Source organism: Stegostoma tigrinum, unplaced genomic scaffold, assembly GCF_030684315.1.
Source record: "Stegostoma tigrinum isolate sSteTig4 unplaced genomic scaffold, sSteTig4.hap1 scaffold_180, whole genome shotgun sequence".
NCBI classification, from domain to species: domain Eukaryota; kingdom Metazoa; phylum Chordata; class Chondrichthyes; order Orectolobiformes; family Stegostomatidae; genus Stegostoma; species Stegostoma tigrinum.
In genome coordinates, this window is record NW_026728120.1 from 319,679 (window position 1) to 342,426 (window position 22,748).

The following is a 22,748-nucleotide window of genomic DNA, read 5'->3' on the forward strand; positions in this document are numbered from 1 at the left end:
TGTCAGCAATTCGGGAGTTTGCCTTTATCAGAGGGTCAGAACGAGAGAGTGCATTTGTAGCAGAGTGTCAATACTCAGCCTTGTCCGCCCAAGTCCAACACCAGCACCTCCACATCATCCGCCCACCCTGAGGACTGACCCTCCACCAATGAGCTACTGCCTCACACTGGACTGACCAACAATGAGACACTATCCCTCCAGACCCCCTGACAAAGAAGCAGTGCCTCAGTACTGACCGTCAGGCAAGGAAGGCTCTCGGTCAGTACTGACCCTCTCACAAGGAGACATTGCCTCAGATCATGACCCTCTGACAATAATGCACACCCACAGTTCAGATTCGATGACGCTGTTGCCGTACCTCAGTACTGAGTCTCAGTTAGTGTGGCGCTGCTTCAATTCTGACCCTTCTATAATGAGACACTGCCTCAGTATCGACAGTCTGACAATAGTTCACTCCCACTATTCTGATGCTCTGACAGTGCTGCTATACCTCAGTACTCACTAATTAACAATGAGGGTTAGCGTGAGAGGGTGGCGAGGGTGAGGGTTTGGGTTAGGACCGAGGCTAGGGGTTAGGTGTGAGGATTGGACGAGGTTTTGGATGAGGGTAGAGTTAGGGTGAGGGATGAGACTTGTGTTAGGGTGACTAATGAGGTTAAGTTTGGAGTTCGGGGTAGGGCCCGGGAGAGGTTTTGGGTTAAGGCTGAGGTTAGGCTTAGGGCTGAGTCTATGGTTAGGGTTAGAGCTCAGACCACATTTAGGTTTGGGGCTGAGGCTTCTGCTTAGGTTGAGGGTGAGTGTTAGGCCTGAGGCTAGGCTTAGGCCTGAAGCCGCGGTTAGGTTTGGGGTTGGACTGATTAGACCCACTCTGACCCATTACAATGAGGTACTACCACAGAACTGACTCTCTGTCGATAAAGAACATGAGATGCTGTCAGCTTGTCCAATCAGAGGTCCAATATTAAGGAAATAGTGCACTGTTGGAGGGTTGATAAATATAATATAACATAAAGGGAGTGCTGCACTGTCAGAGGGTTAATGACGTGGGAGTGCTGAAATAGCGCAGAATCAGACCTGAGAGAATGCTGCACGTTCAGAGAGTTAGTACTGAGGGAGTGCTATAATGTCAGAGGATTGATATCAAGAGGCACCGCCGAAGGATCAGTAGCGCAGTACTGTCCGAAGGCTAATATTGAGAGAGTTCTGCTGCGTCAGTGGGGGTCGACATGACAGAATTGCGACACTATCAGTGTATGGATGTCAGACGGTCAGTTCTGAGGGAGGGCTACGCTGTTGGAGGGGCAATATTGAGTGTGTGCGCGACACTCATGATCACTTTGTTGGAGTTCTGCACTGTAACGGAGTGCCACACTGGCAGCGGGTTAATATTAAGGGAGTGCTGCACTGTCAGAGGGTTAAAGATGAGGGAGGGCTTCTCTTTGTGGGGGTGGGTATGAAAGAGAACCACCCGTTCGGGGATCGATATTAATGTTGTAGAGTCAGTAGAGAGGCAGTGCTGCACAGTGGAGGGTCAATAAGAAGCATGTAGCTCCACTGGCAAGGTGCCAATGATGACAGAATGCTGCACTGCCAGAGGATCAGCAATGAGGGAAAACTGTATTGTCAGAGTGTCTTCGTCAAGAAAGTGCCACTCTGTCGGAAGGCCAATATTAAGGGAGTGCTGCACTGTCACAGGATCAATATTAGGGGTGTGTTGCACTAACAGAGGGTCAGTGTTGATTGAATGCTTGACTGTTGCAGAGCCAGGACTGAGGGAATCCTGCATCGTTACGGTGTCATCATTGAGGGAGGTGCTGCACTGTTGAAGGGCCGATAGTAAGGGAGTGTGACACTGTCAGAGTGTCATTACCAAAGGTGGGCTACAGTATCAAAGGGTGAGTAATGAGGGAATGCTGCGCTGTCGGAGGGTCAGCACTGAGGTGGGCTGTACTGTCAGATCGTCAATATAAATAATAATGTTAGGGGAGTGCTGCATTGTGAGTTGGTCCATATTAAGGGAACGCTGAAACTGTCAGTGATGCTCAGGGTGTGCAACACTGTCAGAGGGAGTGATGTATTCTGAGTGTCAGCACGGAGGCTGACCTTCACTGTAATTGTGTCAGAATTAAAAGACCGGTCAGAGGATACAAAGTGAGGCATTTCAGAGCCATCAGAAGGTCGAAACTGAGGTGTTTCAGATCAGTTTGAGGGTGCCTCATTTTAATGTGGTCAGACTTGAGCAAGTGCTTCATTGTCAGAGGCTCAGAACCAAGTGAGTGCCTCGTTATCAGACACTGTCCTAAAGAGGGCCTTGTTGTTCATGGCTGTGTTGTAAGGCAATTCCTCATTGCTGCAGGATCAGCCTTGAGAGTGTGCCAGTCTGGAAGGAGTGCCTAAAAACTGAGGGAGTGCTACACAATTAGAGATTCAGCGCTGAGTAAGTGCCTCATTGTCACAGAGTTAGTTCTGAGGCAGGGTCACATTGCCTGAGGGTCAATTCTGAGGGTGTATTAGGAGCAGACTGTAAATACTGAGTCAGTACCTCAGTGCATTGGATTCAGAGTTGATGGAGTACAAGATGATTAGAAGTTCAGTCCTGAAGTATTGCAGCTCTGTCAGAGGGTCAGAACTGAGGGGGCAGTGCTTTACTGTCAGCGGATCAGTTCTGAGGCAGTACCTCATTGCTGGAGGGTCAGATGTGGACGAGTGTCACATTGTCAGAAGGCCAGTTCTGAATAAGTGACTTTTTGTCAGAAGGCCAATACTCAGTCAGTGGCTCATTTTGAGCAGATCAGAATTGAGGGTTTGCAACACTTGTCAAGATTCAGTCTGGAGACATTACTGCTACACGCCTGAATTGAGGGAGTGCTGCAAGATTGGAGGGTGAAAATAAACCCGAAAACAGTGACCCCTTTCAATAACCTGTAAAACACAGGGATGACTGTAAATAATCCCTAAAACGCAGAGGCCTTTGTAGGAGTGCCTCAGTGTAATGTTTTCAGAATTGAGGGAGTGCCACGTGATTACAGATTCACTGCTGATGGAGTAGCTCATTGTCACAGGGTCAGTTCTGAGGCAGGGCTGCTTTGCTGGAGGGTCACTTCTGAGTGAGTGTATTAGTATCAGCCCCGTGTTGTAGGGACTGTACTTTTCCAGGAAGACAGTTAGAATAATCTTTAATTATAAACTAATCTGAAATACTGTTTGACTTGTTAAGGTTACAATACATCCTGAGTCACCTGCAGAATACGCACTTGCTCTCCCTGTGTCTCTGGGTAAGCAAAGGTAGTTTCTTTCAGACTACTCTCAGAAATAAAGTGCTGCGCTGGTGGTCAGTATTGAAGGAATGCTCCATTGTTGGAGAATCAGTACTGAGGGAGTGCTGGCCTGTCACAGGGCCAAGATTATGGGTGTGCTGTGCTTTCAGAAGGTCACAAGCAAACAAGCACTGCCAGACATAAAAAACAAAAGAACTGCGGATGCTGTAAGTCGGGAACAAAAAGAAAGTTGCCGGAAAATCTCAGCAGGCCTGGCAGCATCTGTGCAGGAGAAAACAGATTCAACGTTTCGAGTCCATTGACCCTTCCTCAGAACTGGGGATCTTCCTCAGAACAGTTCTGAGGAAGGGTCACTGGACCCGAAATGTTAGCTCTGTTTTTGCCTCCACAGATGCTGCCAGACCTGCTGAGCTTTTCCAGCACTGCCAGACAACTGACGCTCTGATTGTGAAACACTCCCTCAGTACTGACCCTCCAACACGGCGTACTCTCTGATGACTGATTCTCTGACGGTGCATCTCTGCCACAGTATTAACCCTCCGTCATACTGGTGTTCTCTCAGCAATAACACTCTGAGAATGCCATGCTCCCTTACCATTGACACTCTGGCCGTGGGACACCACTTCAAATTTAACCCTTCAGCAGTGCAGCACACACTCATCATTGCCTCTGTGATATTGCAGTGCTGCCTTCATACTGACCCTTTCACAGTGCAGGACACAGTAATATTGAACATCTTCAAGTGCCGCTCTCCCTCAGTGCTGACCCCCCTCTCATTTCTGACCCATTCAGTGTAGCATACCCTTTATTCTGAACCCCTCAGTGCAGCACTCCCTCAACGCTGACCTGCTTCAGTGCTGACCCCCTTCAGTCCTGATCCCCCTCAGAACAGCACTCCCGCAGTGCTGACCCCACACTGTGCTGCACTCCCTCAGAGCTCACCCACTTATCGCTGACGACCCCCTCACTTCGCACTCCCTGATGACCTGGTCGTGCATCAGTCCCTTTCTCCGACCCCTCGGACGGTGCAGCACTACGTCAGCGCTGACCCGCCAACAAGATAATGTCAGAGAGATGTTCTCCCATCACATTGACCTTCTGAGACTGGAACATTTACTAATGTTGGCCCTCTCACAGTGAAGCTCTCCGTTTAGTCCCTCTGACAGACCGCATGCCTTTTATTACAGGTCTTTTCACAACGCACTGCCCCGTCATCATTGATTCTCTGACAGTGCAGCCCTCTGTTAATATTGAATTTGTGACAGTGCACAACTCCATTAATATTTGCCCTCTGATAGTGCAGCTCTTCCTCAGTCCTGACTCTCTGACAATGCAGCAGTCCCCTAATTACTGTCAGAGGGTCGATACTGAGAGAATGCTGCACTGTCAGAGTCAGCTGCCCGCAGTCCTATCAGACATTCAGTATTGAAGGTCTGGGAGAGGGTGAGTGTCAGTGAATTCTGCACTGCGACAGGGCCAACAGTGGTGTCCCATGGCCAGAGTGTCCATGGTAAGGAAGAACTGCAATGTCAATGTAACAGGGTCAGGACTGAGGTCAGAATTGAGACAGTACTACAGGATTAGAGAGTCAGTGTTGTGGCTGAGGAGCACTCTGAGGTCCAGTACTGAGGGAAAGCTTCATGATCAATGGGTCAGTTCTAAAGCTGTGCTACTTTGTCAGAGGGCCATACTAATGCAGTGCCTCATTGTAATGGGATAAGAATTGAGGGAATGTCGCACATGCATCACTCGCTCATCATTGACTGTCTAACAGTGCAGCACACTCTTAGTATTGACCTTCCAACAGCGTAGAGCAGTGTGACACATTAGGTATTAAGAGAGTACTGCACTGTCAGAGGGTCAATGATGGGAGAGTGCTGTGCTCTTGGAAGGTGTGTACTGAAAGGGAGCCGCCCTGCCAGAGGGCCGATATTAAGGCAGTGCAGCATTGTGAGAGGGTCGAGATTTAGTGCATGCTCCTGTCTGAGAGGGTCACTTTGATGGGACAACATGCCTCTGAAACTAACTTGTTGGAGTGCTGCACCGCCTGAGGGTTCGTCTGAAGGGAGTGATGCCCTGTCAGATGATGAGCTTTCCCTCATCTTTAACCGTCTGACAGTGCAGCACTCCCATAATATTAACCCGCTACCAGTGTGGCACTTGCTTACAATTGAACTTCTGACAGTGCACAAGTCCAACAAAATGATCCTCGTGAGTGTCGCACACACTCAATATTGGCCCTCCAACAGTGCAGCACTCCCTCAGGACTGACCGTCTGACATTGATACGTGGATCGTGTAGCAATCCTGTAATATTGACCCACTGACACAGCAGAACTCCCTCAATATTGTTTTTCTGACAGTATTGCACTCCTGATCCTTCGGCAGTGCCCCTTGATATCAATCTTTTCACATCAGACCACTCCCTCAGCACTAACTCTCTGAATGTGCAGCACTTCTCAGGACTGATTCTGTGATATTTCAGCACTCCCACATCATTAACCGTCTGACAGTGCAGCCCTCCCTTTATATCAACCCTCCAACAGTGCAGTGTTTCCTTAATATTGGACCTCTGATTGTGTGATACTCCCTCAGTGCGAAACTCTGACAATACAGCACTCTCTCTGAAATAACTCTCTGATTAAGCACTTCCTCTGTGCTGACCCTCTGAAAATGGAGCTTTCTCTCATGACTGACCCTTTGCAGTGCTGCACTGCCTCAGTACTCACTCACCACAAGTGCAGCACTCCATTAAGAGTGATCCTCTGACAGTGTGGCACTCCCCTAATATTGGTCCACTGACTGTGTGGCACTCCCTTAATACTGACCTGCTCGCGGTGCATCACTGCTCTAATATCAAACCTGCAGCTCTATCAGAGGGTCTGTCCTGAGCAAGTGCCCCATCGTCAGCATGTCAATTCTGAGGCAGTGCCTCTATATCAGTGAGTCAACATTGAGGTAGCTCCTGACGGTCAGAATTACGGGAGTGCCTCATATTTAGAGGGTCATTAACTGAGGGACAGCCTCATGATCAGCGGGTCAGTCTTTACGGACTGCCTTATAGCCAGTGTGTCAGTTCTGAGGCAGTGCCCTCAATGTAACAGATTTAGAAATGGGGGAGGGGAAACATGATTAGAAGGTCAGTAGCAAGCTATTGGAACTTTGTCAGAGGGTCAGTACTCAGCGAGTGCCTCATTGACATCGGGTCCATACAGAGGGTTTGCACTGAGGGAATGCTTCCTTGTCAGAGATTCAGAACTGAGAAAGTGCCTCATTGTCAGAGGCTCATTCCTGAGGCAGTGCCTCATTGTCAGAGTGACATAATCAGATAGCACTCCCTCAATTCTAAACCTTAATACTGACCCTCTGACAGTGAAGCACTGCCTCAGGACTGACCCGATGATAATGAAGTGTTCCTCAGGACTGAACCATTGACGATGTGACTCTCCATTCGTGTTGACCTTCTGATAATGGGGTTCTCCTTAAGTACTGACCCTCTGACGGTTGTGCACTGCCTCAGTACTGACCCTCTAAATATCTGCCACTCCGTCAATTCTGACCTCCTTACGATGAGGCATTACCTCAATACTGACTGGGGTGCAGGTCTCTGGCTCAGAGTCTGTCGCTCTTGCAATGAAGGGAAGTGGGTATAGGAGGAGAGTGTTAGTCATTGGGGACTGAATAGTTAGAGAGACAGATAGAAGGCTTGTTTGGAACCCAAGAGACTCACGATTGGTGCGTTGCCTCCAGGGGCTAGGGTCTGTGTTGTCTCGGATAGTGTCTTTGGGGTCCTGAAGGGAGAGGGTGACCAGCCCCAAGCCATGGTCCACGTAGGTACCAACGACATAGGTAGAAAGAGGGATAGGGACGTCAGGCAGGATTTCAGGGAGCTCCGCTGGAAGCTGAGAGCTCAAACAAACGGAGTGGTTATCTCTGGTTTGTTACCCGTGCCAAGTGATAGCGAGGCAAAGAACAGGGAGAGATTTCAGCTGAACACGTGGCTGCAGGGATGCTGCACGTGGGAGGGCTTCAGGTACATGGACAATTGGGGCTCATTCTGGGGAAGGTGGGACCTGTACAAACAGGACGGTATCCACTTGAACCAGAGGGGCACTAATATCCTGGGCGGGAAATCTGCTTGTGCTTTTCGGGTGGGTTTAAACTAGCTTAGCAAGGGGATGGGAAACTGTGGTGTAGTTTCAGTACACAGGAGAAAGAGAATAGAGAGGACATGGACAGGATCTCAGTGTCACAGGAGTGTGCTGGCAAACAGCAAGCTGAATTGAAGTGCGTCTACTTCACTGCCAGGAGTATCCGGAATAAGCGAGGTGAGCTTGCAGCATGGATAGGTACCTGGGGCTTCGATGTTGTGGCCATTACGGAGACATGGATAGAGCAGGGTCAGGAATGGATGTTGCAGGTTCCAGGGTTCAGATCTTTGAGTAAGATCGGGTAAGGTGGGAAAAGAGGGGGAGATGTGGCTTTGTTTGTCGAGGACAGTATAACGGAGGCTGAAAAAACTTTTGAGGAGGACTGGTCTACTGAGGTGGTATGGGCTGATGTCAGAAACAGGAGAGGAGAGGCCACGCTGCTGGGTGTTTTTTAATAGGCCTGTGCAAAGTTCCAGGGATCTGAAGGAGAGGATTGGCAAAACGATTCTGGGCAGGAGTGAAAGGAACAGGGTGGTCATTATGGGAGACTTTAACTTCCTAAACATTGACTGGAAATGCTGTAACTCTCGTACGTCGGATGGATGAGTTTTCGTCCAATGCACGCAGGAGCGTTTCCCGACACGGTACGTCGAAGGGCCGACAAGAGGGGAGGCCACACTGGATCTGGTACTTGACAGTGAACCAGGCCAGGTGTTTGATTTAGTGGTAGATGAGCACTTTGGAGAGAGTGACCATAATTCGGTTACGTTTAGTTTCGCGATGGAGTGGGAGAGGAACATGCCACAGGGCAAGACTGACAGATGGGGGAAGGCAATTATAATTGGGCAAGACTTAGGAGGCAAAGAATGGGGTAGCAAAATGCAGGGGATGGGGACAATCGAAATGGGGAGCTGGTTTAAGTAACAGATATTGCGTGTCCTTGATAGGTACGTCCCTGTCAGGCAGGGGTCAGTGATAAGGTAGGGGAACCGTGGTTTACTAAAGAAATTGTATCTCGCGTTAGGCAGAAGAGCGAGGTTTATGTGATGTTGAGATGAGATGGATCAGTTGATGCGATGGAGAGTTACAGATGAGCAAGGAAGGATTTAAAGAGAGAGTTAAGAAGAGCAAGGAGGGGTCCTGAGCAGTCATTCGCAGGTAGAATAAAGGAGATCTGTAAAGTTTTCTTAAGGTATGTGAGGAATATAAGGATGACTGGGGTAGGAATAGGGCCAATCAAAGACAGAAGTGGCAAGTTGTGTGTGGACCGGGTAGAGATCGGAGAGGTGCTAAATGAATATTTCTCATCTGTATTCACTGAGGAAGAGGAGAATATCATCGAGGAGACGACTGAGATACGTGCTATTAGACTTGAAAGGATTCAGGTTAGTAAGGAGGAGATGTTGTCAATTCTAGAAGGTGTGAAGCTAGATAAATCCCCTGGGCCTGAGAGGATTTTTCCGAGAATTCTCTGGAAAGCTCGGGAGGAGGTGGCGGAGCCCTTGGCTTTGATCTTTGAGTCCTCATTGTCTGCAGGTTTAACACCAGAGGACTGGAGGATTGCAAATGTTGTGCCCTTGTTAAAGAAGGGTAGTAGAGATGAGCCAGGCAATTACAGCCAGTGAGCCTTACGTTGTTGCAGGAAAAGTTTTGGAAAGGGTTATAAGAGATAGGGTTAATAATCATCTCGGAAGCAACAATTTGATTGGAGATAGTCAACATGGATTTGTCAAGGGCAGGTCGTGTCTCACAAACCTCATGGAGATTTTGAGGAGGTGACCAAGCATGTGGATGAGAGAAGGCCAGTTGACGTAGTGTACGTGGACTTCAGTAAAGCCTTTGATAAGGTTCCACATGGTAGGCTATTGGAGAAAATACGGAGCCATGTGATTGAGGGAGATTTAGCAGTTTGGATTAGAAACTGGCTTTCGGTAAAAAGGCAACCAGTGGTGTTTGATGGAAAATATTCAGCCTGGAGTCCGGTTCCTGCTGGTGTGCCTCAAGGATCTGTTTTTGGCCCACTGCTGTTTGTCATTTTTATAAATGACTTGGACGCAGGCATAGGTGGATGGGTTAGTGAGTTTGCAAATGACACTAAAGTCGGTGGAGTGGTGGACAATGTGCAAGAATGTCGCATGTTGCAGGGAGACTTGGATAAAGTGCAAAATTGGGCGGAAAGGTGGCAAATGGAGTTCAATGTGAGGTGATTCGCTTTGGGAGGAATAATAGGAAGGTACAATACTGGGCCAATGGAAAGATTCTTGGTTGTGCGGATGTGCAGAGGGACCTTGGCGTCCATGTACATAGATCTCTGAAAGTTGCCACCCATGTTGATAGTGCTGTGAAGAAGGCATATGGTATGTTGGACTTTATCGGTAGAGGGATTGAGTTCCAGAGCCGTGATGTCATGCTGCAACTGCACAAAACGCTCGTGCGACCTGTTCTGGTCGCTCCATTGCGGGACGAATTCGGAAGCATTGGAAAAGGAGCAGAGGAGATTTACCAGGATGTTGCCTGGTCTGGAGTGAAGGTCTTATGAGAGAAGGCTGAGCGACTCGAGTCTGTCCTCATTGGAGAGAAGAAGGCTAAGAGGGCCTTTAATAGAAACATACAAGACGATCAGAGAAAGATGAGTCAGGGTGGACGGTGAGAGTCTTTTTCCCAGGATGATGATGTTGGCTTGTACGAGGGGGCTCAGCTACAAATTGAGGGGTGATGGATTGAAGACAGATGTCAGAGGCAGGCTCTTCACCCAGAGAGTGGTAAGGGCGTGGAATGCCCTGCCTGCCAATGCAGTTAACTCAGCCTCATTCAGGGCATTTAAACAGTCCTTGGATAAGCATAGAGATGATGATGGGATAGTGTGAGGGAATGGGCTTAGATTAGTTCACAGGTTGGCGCAACATGGAGGGCCGAAGGACCTGTTCTGCACTGTATTTTTCTATGTTCACAGATGACACTAAAATGAGTGAGAGCATAAAGTCTGAAGAGGACAATGAAAATCTGTGGAAGGATGAAGAAAGTTAAAGTGAATGGACAAGGGTCTAGCAGATGGAGTCCAATGATGGTAGATGTGAGGGTATCCATTTTGGTAGCAATTATGGAAAAATGGAGTCCTGCTTAAATGGTGAAAAATTGTAACATGCTGCTCTGCAGAGTGAGCTGGGCAGCCTTGTGTCTGAATCAGGTAGTTTGCAGATGCGGCTGGTAATTGAGACAGCAAATGGAATAGTGTCCTTCATTGCAAGAGTGATGCAGTTTAAAAATCGGGAGGGTATGCTACAGTTGTATAGGGTGCTGGTGAGGCTTGGTGTGGAGTAGTTTGTACAGTTTTAGTCTCCTCACTTGAGAAAGGATGTACTTGCACTGGAGGGGGTGCAAAGGAGGTTCACAAGGTTGATTCCAGAATTAAAAATGTTGCTGTATGGGGAGAGATTGAGTAGACTAGGATTGCAGTCACTGGAATTTAGAAGAATGAGGGGTGATCTAATAGAAACTTTCAAAATTATGAAACAAATGGATCGGAAATTGTTTCCACTGATGGGCGAAATTCCAACTCGGGGGCACAGCCTCAAAATAAGTGTGAACAGATTTAAAACTGAGTTGAGGATGAGCTTCTTCATCCAAAGGGTTGTGAATCTGTGGAATTCTCTGCCCACTGAAACAGTTGAGGTTCCCTTGTTGAATGTTTTGAAAGCCAAAACAGATAGATCTTTGAACAGGAAAGGAATTGAGGGTTCTGGTGAATGGGAGGGTAAGTGGAGCTGAGTCCGCAAAAAAGATCAGCGGAACGAGCTGGAAGAGACAGATGGCCTACTCCTGTTTTATTTCTTATGTCCGTACGTCCTTAGATTGCCATCCTTGTCATTCCTCCTTCCCTGGAATAGGCCAGTTCTGAACTGAAGAGTCGGTCTTTAAATAACTCCCACGTATCAAATGTTGACTTGTTCAATAAAAGCTCCTCCCAATTAATACTGCTCAGCTCCGACCTAACACTGATGTAATTTTCCCTCCCCCAATTTCATCCCTTCCCACAAGGTCCTGATTATCCATGGCTGTCTTAAAATGTAAGGAGATGCGATCGCCCATTTAAGAAGCTCCTGGTTCACTGTTTTTCCCAAGTGGGAATCAGCTACAGGCTTTCTTGTTCCACGATGGGGGAGGAAATGGCCTAGTGGTATTATTGCTGGACTGTTAATTCAGAGACTGAGATAACATTCTGGGGACCTGTGTTCAAATTCCAGCACAGCAGATGGTGGAATTTGAATTCAATACAAAAGAAAATCATGAATTAAGAATATAATGATGACCATGAATTCATTGCCAAATGTCAGAAAAACTCACCTGGTTCACTGATGTGCTTTCGGGAAGGAAACTGCCACCCTGACATGATCTGGTCTATATGTGACTGCAGACCCACAGCAATATGATTGACTTTGAACTGTCCCCTGGGCAATTAGGGATGGACAATAAACACTGCGTAGCTAGTGATGTCCTCCTCCCATTAACAAATAAATAAAATTGGATTCTACATCTTCCGACCCAAGATCGTTTCTTGCTCTCAGACTAATTTCTTCGCTTACAGTCACTTTCCCTCCTGCCTGTCTTTTTGGAATGCCGTATAGCCCTGCGCACTTACCTCCAGTGTTGATCTCCTTGTAACCATGTCTTTGTAATAGCTATAAAATCATGCCCGTCAACCTAGAAATGTGCTTTAATTTGTTGATTTTGTTCTGAATACAATGAGCACGCAAGCAAAGAGCCATGAATTTAGCTTTATCACTTGATTTCACCTCTTGACACTATTTACAGCTGTTTTCTGTTTGTACATGCTGTCTTTTCCAGTACCACGCTGAGTGTTGTTATCCCGATAGTTCTTTCGTATCAGTCCGTGTGTATTCCTGGGCGAATGTGCTCGTGTGGTCTCAGGAGTTGCGGAGGTCACGGCTCTGGGACAGCCGTTTCATCGCCCTATGCTGCAGGTAAGAAGAAAAGAAAATCTCTTGCTCTGAGCTCTGCAAACCTGGGCAATGTCAAAAGGGAAACAAGGTCAAAAGAATTTCAACAAGAATCTCAAAATTAACTGCTGAATTCATATCAACATCACGGGGATCGCCCAATTTAGTGGCCAAAACATCCCACTTTCTATTCTTCACAAACAATCCAAAGGCTGAAGTATCCGTATCCCTCTTACCTTTTATGGTTTTTGAGCTGATTTCTTGTTTCTAACTTGTGCATATTTGTGGTGCCTTATGACTTGTTGCATTTAGCAATTGATAAACTCACTCTCTCAGGAGTTCAGGAGAAGCTAGTTTTATAGAATGCCCAGTGTGGAAACAGGCCACTCAGTTCAACAAGCCCACAGCAACCCTCCAAAGAGCATCCCACCTAGACCCATCCCCATTCCCCTACTCTATCCCTGTCAGCCTGCATTTCCCATGGCTAATGTACCTAACCTAGACATCCGTGGGCACTGTGGGTAATTCAGCATTGCTAATCCACCTAACCTGCACATCTCTGGACTGTGGGAGGAAACCAGAGCACCCAGCAGAAACCCACACAGACAAGGGGAGAATGTGCAAACTCCACACAGACAGTCATCCGAGGCTGGAATGGAACTCAGGTCCCTGGTGCTGTGAGGTAGCATTACTAACTACTGAGTCACCGTGTCACCCTGAGTTACCTTGACTCCTTCTGAAACATAGGAAGGTATCCACAAGACAAAGATCCTTTTTAATCAGCTTAATTGATACCAACTGAGGTGGATCTAGTTGGGTGTGGAAAGAAGGGGAGTCTTTCACGAGGGAACTTAACAATTTGGGAGACTCAGTCACCGAGGGAGCCTGACCCGAAGACTGGTCAAAACAAGAATGATTCGATATGAATTAGTTGGAATGCAGCTGTTAACAGTAATCCTCCATCCCTATGTGGGAGAGATTTAACATTCAAAATCAAAACTGAAACTCTTGAACAAGGTAGTTCAAAACAGCCAGTTCTCTGATTGAGGTTGTGAACTTGCTCGCCGAGCTGGCTTCTTCTCATTCAGACGTTTCGTCACCATGATCGGTGACATCATCGGTACAGCCTCCAATGAAACGATGTTATTCTACTCTGTCTGGAATTGACACTGTCCAGTCTGTTACCATGAGTACTGTCATTTCCGGTTTTGATCTGTATGGGTTTGTATGTGGGGGTCCAATTGTATCTGTTTGTTGGTTGCATTATGGATGGAGAATCACGCCTCTCAGAGGACACTGCGACAAGGTAACCGTAGTAGCCCAAGCCAAGCATAGACACGTACAGGAATTCCGAGAGGCGTGGTTCTGCACCCATTCTCCAGCCTCACATTCTTGGTCTCTTCAGTCTGAATATGATCACTCAACCATATCCTTGATGACAAACAATAGAGTCTTACTTCCCAAAATCTACAAACAGGACTGTCCAGACAGATCCATTTGTTCGAATGATATCATCTTCTGCTGGAGGGATTCCGAAATGTCTGCATTCTTCCTCAACTGAGCATTCCTTGCATTCGTGGTTGACAGAGCTGTCAGCCATGTCCATTGTGCTGCAGGGTTCCCAAGCGGAATATGAGTTGCTGTTCCTGCAACTTTGGGGTGGCATCATTTGTGGCACTGCAGGAGGCCCATGTTCAGTTTGGTTATGACTTTTGAGGAACGGATGGTCCCTTTGAGATTGAAATTGGAGAAAGATTTCAGGATTTTTTCATGTTCTTGTCTTTCTGTTATGCCCCTTGGAAAAAAGCAATGAAAGTGCCGTTATGTTTTGCACGGCGAGCTGCTGCATACTAACCGGTCTCACACCATTGCCATCACCTTGCCCTTGTGAAAGCAGATATGGATAAAGTTTTCCAAGCTGATAGAAAATTGAAAGCACTCTAATCCTGTGACGATGGTAAGTTTCCCTTCTTTAAAAAAAATGCTTGCAGCTGAATTCACATAATATAGAGCACAGTGGCTCTGGTTAACACCACTGTCTCAATTCCACCCTTTGGTGACTTTCTGTGTGGAGTTTGCACATTCTCCATGTGCCTGCATGGGTTTTCTCCGGGTGCTCGAGTTTGCCCCCACAGTCAAAAGATGTGCAAGGTCGGTGGATTGGCCATGCTAAATTTCCCAAGGTGTTCAGTGACGTGTAGGTTAGGTGAGTTATAGGTGGATGGGTCTGGGTGGGATGCTGTGAGGGGCAGTGTGGACATGTTGGGCTGACCGACCTGTTTCCACACTGTAAGGGTTCTCTGATTCATGATTCCATGATTTTACTGAGCGCAAAGGTCCAATATTGACTCGTCATATTTGTCTCACCTCTTTACACATTGATAAGAAAGCTTTAATGTCAGTTTCTATGCATTTGCAACTTGTCTGCTGTCTCTGACAAGGCTGACGATATCTCCTTCTCTAATGCACATCTCCTGTCCCCTAACACTGAGAGGTGACACTTGCTTTTCATTTAGTACAATGAAAAAAACAATAGCCTCCATGTTACATCCAGCGGCGTCTCGTAACACTCACACACTGTTCTTTTTTTCCTCCAGGTATTGACCACTCATCATTTCTAATTCCTCATCTCATCTCTCTCTCTCTCTCATGCACTCTCTCTCTCTCTCTCATGCGCTCTCTCCCTCTCTCTCTCCCTCTCTCCCTCTCTCTCTCCCTCTCTCTCTCTCTCTCTCCCTCTCTCTCTCTCTCTCTCTCTCTCTCTCTCTCTCTCTCTCTCTCTCTCTCTCTCTCTCTCTGTCACTCTCTCTCTGTCTCTCTCTCTGTCTTTATCTCTCCTCTCCCTGTTCTCCCCCATCACTTCACTCACAGGCACCAACAGAGGTTCACAGTCACACTATGTTGCACATGCATATTCTGTCCCTCATGCACAAACACACTACACACACACACAAAAAAGTCAGGAACACAGTCTCTCACGAACACACTCTGTCACATTCTCACTCATTCATACTCCATACCGTCACACAGTCGTACACGGTCTTGCACACAATCTGTGGCACACTTGCATGCACTGTCGCAGGATCTTTTGCCAATGCTCTCACTCTCAAGTACACACATACTACCACAAATCTCTCCCTCACACACTAAGGTTTGCAAATTCACTTGCTGTCAAGCTCACTCACACTTACAGACTCACTCACTCCCTCATGCATGCTGTAACACTCCCTTCTTGTGCTAACTCCCTTTCACACACTCTCAAGCACAGTCACTAGCACACACATTCTGTCATGCGCACACACACACTTTCATGCACTGCCTTTGCACTGTTGAGCACAATCATATGCTCACCTCTCTCTTGCACACAGTCAATTTGATTTGAGTCAGAGATAATGGGAGCTGCAGATGCTGGAGAATCCAAGATAAAAAAATGTGAGGCTGGATGAACACAGCAGGCCAAGCAGCATCTCTGATGAAGGGTCTTGGCCCGAAACGTCAGCTTTTGTGCTCCTGAGATGCTGCTTGGCCTGCTGTGTTCATCCAGCCTCACATTTTATTATCTTGATTTGAGTCATCATTGTCACATGTGCCCAGGTACAGTGAAAAGTTTTCTTCTGCATGCAGTATAGACAGGTGATATCAAACAAGGCGCATTAGTGAAACGGAACATAGTGACAGCTACAGAGAAGATGCACAGAGAGCAAGATCAAAATTAGATTTAAGCTTTTCAGTGTCCTATTCAGATGTCCAATAACAGCGGTGAAGAAGCTGTTCTTGAATCTTTTCACGCATGTATACAAACTTTTTTTACATCTTCCCTTCAGAAAAAGGGAGAAGAGAGTGTAATTGTGGGGTGAGAAGGGCCTTTGATTATGTCAGTTTCTTTCCCGAGGCAGCGGGAAGTAGAGGTGGAATGAACGAATGGAAGGCTGGTTTGCATGATGGACTATGCTGTGTTCATGACTCTGCAGTTTCTTGTGGTCTTCGGAAGAGCTGTTGCCAAACCATGCTGTGACATGCATCCAGATAGGATGCTTTCTCTGGTACATGAATGAAAGTTGACCTTGCGGACACTCCAAATTACCTTCGCCTGCTGGGGAAATAGAGACATTTGGTGTGCTTTTTTGCCCATTGCGACGATCTGGGTGGACCAGGAGAGATTGTTGGTGATCGACACTCTCAACTATCTCCACCTCAGCAACATCTCTCTCAGTGTCTGATGCAGGCGCTCACACACTCACATTCTGTCACCTATTCTGTCTGTCTGTCTCTCCCTCTCTCCCTCATCGCCCATCTCTCTGTCTCGCTCGCTCTCTCTCTGTCTCTCGCTCTCTCTCTCGCGCGCTCTCTCTCTCGCGCTGTCTCTCTCTCTCGCGCTGTCTCTCTCTCTCGCGCTGTCTCTCTCACTCGCGCTGTCTCTCTCTCTCGCGCGCTCTCTCTCTCGCGCGCTCTCTCTCCCTCCCCCACCCCCCAACCTCTCTGGCTTTCTCTCTCTCCCTCTCTCTCTCTCTCTCTCTCTCTCTCTCTCTCTCTCTCTCTCTCTCTCTCTCTCCCTCTCTCTCTCTCTCTCTCTCTCTCTCTTTTTCTCACACACCAACTCATTGCTCAGTATTCCATGGTATCTGAATTGTTGGAAGAATTAACTTAGACTGAGCGTGGATTTTCTCCCAAATTAGTTATGACAAAGCAGAACCAATTCTGCCTGGAAGAAGAAAGGCAGGAGCCATAATAATTAGGGATTGTTTTGCTAGAGGAACCGTGCTGTGATATGCATCCAGATAGGATGCTTTCTGTGGTACATCAATGAAAGTTGCCCTTGTGGGCACATGCAATTGCCTTTGCCTCCTGTGAAGTAGAGACAACGGTGTGCTTTTTTGCTCATTGCGATGATGTGGATGGACCAGTGAACTAATCTAAGCCCATCCCCCTACACGATCCCATTATCATCCATATGCTTATCCGCGGACTGTTGAAATGCCCCTAATGTGGCTGAGCTAACTGCATTGGCAGGCAGGGGGTTCCACATCCTTACCACTCTCTGAGTAAAGAACCTGCCTCTGATATCTATCTCAAATCTATTATCCCTCACTGTTTAGCTGTGCCCCCTCATACAAGCTGACGTCATCATCCTCGGAAAAAGACCCACACTGTCCACCCTGTCTCATCCACTGATCATCTTGTATGTCTCTGTTAAATCCCCTCTGAACCACCTTCTCTCCAATGAGTACAGACCCAAGTCCCTCAGCCTTTCTTCAGAAGACCTTCACTCCGGACCAGGCAACATCTCCTCTGCACCTTTTCCAATGCTTCCACATCCTTCCTGTAATGGGGCGACCAGAACTGTACGCAATATTCCAAATGAGACCGCACCAGTTTTTTGGACAGTTGCTCTGGATCTCAATCCCACTGCCAATAAAACCTAAAACACCGGAAGCCGCCTTCACAGCACTATCAACCTGGATGGCAATTTTCAGGGATCGACATAGATGGACACCCTCTGCACAGCAACACTACCAAGAATCTTTCCATTGACCCAATATTCTGCCTTCCTATTATTCATCCCAAAGTGAATCACCTCACATTTATCCGCATTGAACTCCATCTGCCACCTTTCCGCCCAATTCTGCAGTTCATCCAAGTCTACCTGTCACCTGCAACATTCTTCCACATTGTCCACCACTCCACCGACTTGAGTGTCATCTGCAAACTTACTAACCTATCTACCAATGCCTCCGTCCAAGTCATTTCTAAAAATGACAAACAGCAGTGGTCCCAAAACAGATCCTTGAGACAAACCAGTAGTAACCAGACTCCAGGCTGAATATTTTCTATCAACCACCACTGGTTGCCTCCTTCGCCAAAGCCAGTTTCTAATCCGACCTGCTAAATCTCCCCCAATCCCATGTCTCCATGTTTTCTCCAATAGCCTACCATGTGGAACCTTATCGAAGGCTTTACTGAAGTCCATGTCCACCACGTCAACTGCCCGACCCTCATCCACGTGCTTGGTCACCTTCCAAAATTACTCAATGAGGCTTGTGAGACACGACCTGCCCTTGACAAATCCATGTCGACTATCTCCCATCAAATTGGTGCTTGCTCGATGATTATAAATCCTATCTCTTATAATCCTTTCCAAAACTTTTCCTGCAACAGACGGAAGGCTCACTGGGTTTATAATTACCTGGGTCATCTCTACTGCCCTCTTTGAACAAGGGCACAACATTTGCAACCCTCCAGCCTTCTGGTACTAAACCTGTAGACAATGAGGATTCAAAGATGAAGGCCAAAGGCTCCGCCGCCTGTTCCGTAGCCTCCCAGAGAATCTGAAAGTTTCGAAGGATGATGCGTTGTATCCGGAGGTTGGTGGGGTGGTACGTTAGGACGAGGGAGACTTTGTTTTGGTGGTTGTTGCGGGGTGGGGTGAGAGGGATTTGTTGCAGGAAATGCTGGAGACACGGTCGAGGGCGTTATCAACCACAGAGCGGGGCAAGTTGTGGTCCTTGAAAAATGAGGACATCTGAGATATACGGGAATAGAATACCTCATCCTGTGAGTGCAGATGCAGAGGCAAAGGAATGGGGAATAGGGGATGAATTGTTGCAGGAATATGGTGGGAGGAGGTGTAATCTTGGTAGCTGTGGGAATTGGTGGAGTTGAAATGGATATTTGTTTCTCAGTGGTTGGAAATAGAGTGGTCCAGGTAGGAGAGAGAGGTATCAGAGATTGTCCAGGTTAACTTCAAGTTGGGGAGGAAGGTGTTGGTGAAGTGGATGAACTGTTCGAGCCCCTTGTGGGAACACGAGGCGGTGCCGATACAGTCATCAATGTAACGGAGGAAGAGGTGGGGTTGAGGGCCAGTGTAGGTACGGAAGAGGGAGCGTTCCATGTAACCTACAAAGAGGCAGGCATAGCTTGGGCCCATTTGGCTACCCTGGCCACCCTCTTTGTCTGTAGGAAGTGGGAGGAATTGAAAGAGAAACTGTTGAGGGTTGTTCAAGGACCGGAACTTCCCCCTCCTCAGTGGTCAAAAACACCCTCGACCGTGTCACCCGCGTTTCCCACAACTCATCCCTCTCACCCGCACCCCATAATAACTACCAAAACAGTGTCCTCGTCGCCCTCACGTACCACCCCACCAACATCTGGATTCAATGCGTCGTCCTCCGACCCTTCTGCCATCCGCAATCCGACCCCACCACCAAAGACGTTTTTCCCACCACCCTTAGGTGACCCCCTTATCCGCTCCACACTCCCCTCTAGCACTCCCGACACCCAGCACTTTTCCCTGCATATCCATAAATGTTGTCATCACAACGTTGAAAATTCACTGGTCCCGATACCTCCCCCCCATCCCAGGCCCCAGGAAGAATTTCCTCATCAAACAGATGTTTACCTGCACATCTGCTAATGTGGTAGACTGTATCCACTGTTGCCATTGTGGCCCCCTCTACATCGGGGAAACCAAACAGAGGTTTGGGGACCGCTTCACCTGTGCTCAGTTTGCACGAAAGAACTGCACCTCCCAGTCATGAACTGTTTCGACTCTCCCTACCAATCCTCAGGTAACATGTCCATCCTGGGCCTCCTGCAGTGCCACAACGATGCCACCTGAAGGTTGCAGGAGCAGCACCTCATATTGCGCTTGGGTACCCTGCACTCCATGGTATCAATGTGGACTTCACAAGCTTCAAAATCACCCCTCCCCCTCCCGCATCCCAAAACCAGCCCACCTATCCCATCCTGCCATTCAAACCCCACCCCCATTTCCTGCCTCCTAACCTCTTCCCGCCCCGGAGACCTGTTCGTCCTCCCCGGACTGACCTCTCCCCTCCCTACCTCCCCACCTACATTCACCTCTGCTGGCTCCATCCCCACCTCTTTAACTTGTCTGTCTCCTCTCCACCTATCTTCTCCTCTATCCATCTTTGATCCGCCTCCCCCTCTCTCACTATTTATTTCACAACTCTCTCCCCCTCCCCCTTTTCTGATGAAAGGTCTCGGCCCAACATGTCAGCTTTTGTGCTCCTCAGATGCTGCTTGGCCTGCTGTGTTCATCCAGCTGCACACTTTGTTATCTCTACATCTCTTAACAACCTCATTAAGTGAGTTCGAGAGAGAACTATGCAGGGTAGACTTTGGGTTTATCATTCTAACTTGCCAGTCCTGAAAGATGAAAGTTGGTTTGTGTTGGATGTTTGTCTCATAGCTACGAAAGATACACTGAAAGGATTTTTCAAATCTTTTGTTGAGAATTGAACCCATTTAGTCACTAATCCTTTTCCTTTTTTAAAGCTTCCTTGGTAGTGACAAATTTCAAATATCTGCAGAATTGTATTTGGCTTTGTATTGGTTGTCTGTGATTCTCTGTTCATGGCTCCACGATCTGCTAGCTAATTACAGAATTTATCATTGATGTGCTTCAGTCTTATATATCCCAATTTCAGGAGAAAGTCCAGAGAGACCTTTGAAAGGAAAGGGGTTTAGAAAGAAAATCTATCGATCAAAATCATGAACAGTTGATAAATTATTTGCACTTCATATTTCCAGAACCTACCCCGGAAGAGAGAGCCCAGAGAATTGCCAAAGCTGTCCGCAAACAGTCAACAGAAGTGAAGGAAAATTGGGAGCAATTGAAAACCCGTGTGAGCAACTGGCAGAAACAGGTGGAAAAGGCGTTGGAGAAACTTTAAGAACTGCAGAAAGCTCTGGGTGATCTTGAGGCTCATGTGATAACAGCTGAGGGGGTCCACACTGATTGGCAACCTGTGGGTGACCTGCTTCTTGACTCATTGCAGGGTCACATTGATAAAACCACAGTAAGTGCAATTACATTACACTTCACTTATGAACAGATGTAACCAGAATGTTGTATCGAGACGATCAGTAATATGAGTACTTCAGTAATATTGATTGAATGGTTGTTAACTGAATTTGCAAATTAAAACTTAGTTGAGCATGCCTTCTGATGATATCACAACATGAATATCAGTATAATTGAGGATTCTATTAGTCAGTGACATCAGCTGAGTTATCTGCTTGTTGCCATGTTATCAGGGTTAAAGGTAAAGTCTTAGCACGCCATTTGGCGACTCCTTAGAGAGAGACAACTGGTTATGATTTAACCTGAAGATCACCATGCCTCAGTCAAGTAGAGCGGTTGAGGCGAAGACCCTTTGTGGTAAGCTCACTGGTACGGCAATTGAGCCCTCTCTGCAGGGCATCACTCTGCATCACAAACCAACTGAATTTGAATAGAGTTTAGGATTGGAGAGCAATCCATGCAATTATTTTTTTTAATGAATGTTTCTCACTGGGACTCTCTCACTGGCAAACTTTTTAAAAGCCAGCTCAGCCATACAGGCGAGATCAGTTCCTTATTAAGGTTACAAACCTTATCGAGTTTTTTGAGGATGTGACTAGAAAGGTTGATGAGGGTCGAGCTGTGGATGTGGTGTATATGGACTTCAGCAAGGCATTTGATAAGGTTCCCCATGGTAGGCTCATTCAGAAGGTCAGGAGGAATGGGATACAGGGGAACTGAGCTGCTTGGATACAGAATTGGCTGGCCAACAGAAGACAGCGAGTGGTAGTAGAAGGAAAATATTCTGCCTGGAAGTCAGTGGTGAGTGGAGTTCCACAGGGCTCTGTCCTTGGGCCTCTACTGTTTGTAATTTTTATTAATGACTTGGACGAGGGAATTGAAGGATGGGTCAGCAAGTTTGCAGACGACACAAAGGTCGGAGGTGTCGTTGACAGTGTAGAGGGCTGTTGTAGGCTGCAGCGGGACATTGACAGGATGCAGAGATGGGCTGAGAGGTGGCAGATGGAGTTCAACCTGGATAAATGCGAGGTGATGCATTTTGGAAGGTCGAATTTGAAAGCTGAGTACAGGATTAAGGATAGGATTCTTGGCAGCGTGGAGGAACAGAGGGATCTTGGTGTGCAGATACATAGATCCCTTAAAATGGCCACCCAAGTGGACAGGGTTGTTAAGAAAGCATATGGTGTTTTGGCTTTCATTAACAGAGGGATTGAGTTTAAGAGTCGTGAGATCTTGTTGCAGCTCCATAAAACTTTGGTTAGACCGCACTTGGAATACTGCGTCCAGTTCTGGGCGCCCTATCATAGGAAAGATGTGGATGCTTTGGAGAGGGTTCAGAGGAGGTTTACCAGGATGCTGCCTGGACTGGAGGGCTTATCTTATGAAGAGAGGTTGACTGAGCTCGGTCTCTTTTCATTGAAGAAAAGGAGGAGGAGAGGGGACCTAATTGAGGTATACAAGATAATGAGAGGCATAGATAGAGTTGATAGCCAGAGACTATTTCCCAGGGCAGAAATGGCTAGCACGAGGGGTCATAG

General features: G+C 47.4%; 1 protein-coding gene across 1 annotated transcript in view; it reads left to right on the top strand.

The window, feature by feature from the left end:
- The window catches only part of LOC132207858 (uncharacterized), a 123,880-nt gene that overhangs the window by 96,031 nt on the left and 5,101 nt on the right, over positions 1-22,748 (top strand). The window contains exons 6-7 of the mRNA XM_059643692.1: positions 12,274-12,410; positions 20,937-21,205. Coding sequence (XP_059499675.1) covers positions 12,274-12,410; positions 20,937-21,079 — 280 coding nt within the window. The 3' untranslated portion in view covers positions 21,080-21,205. The remainder of the gene's footprint in view (positions 1-12,273; positions 12,411-20,936; positions 21,206-22,748) is intronic.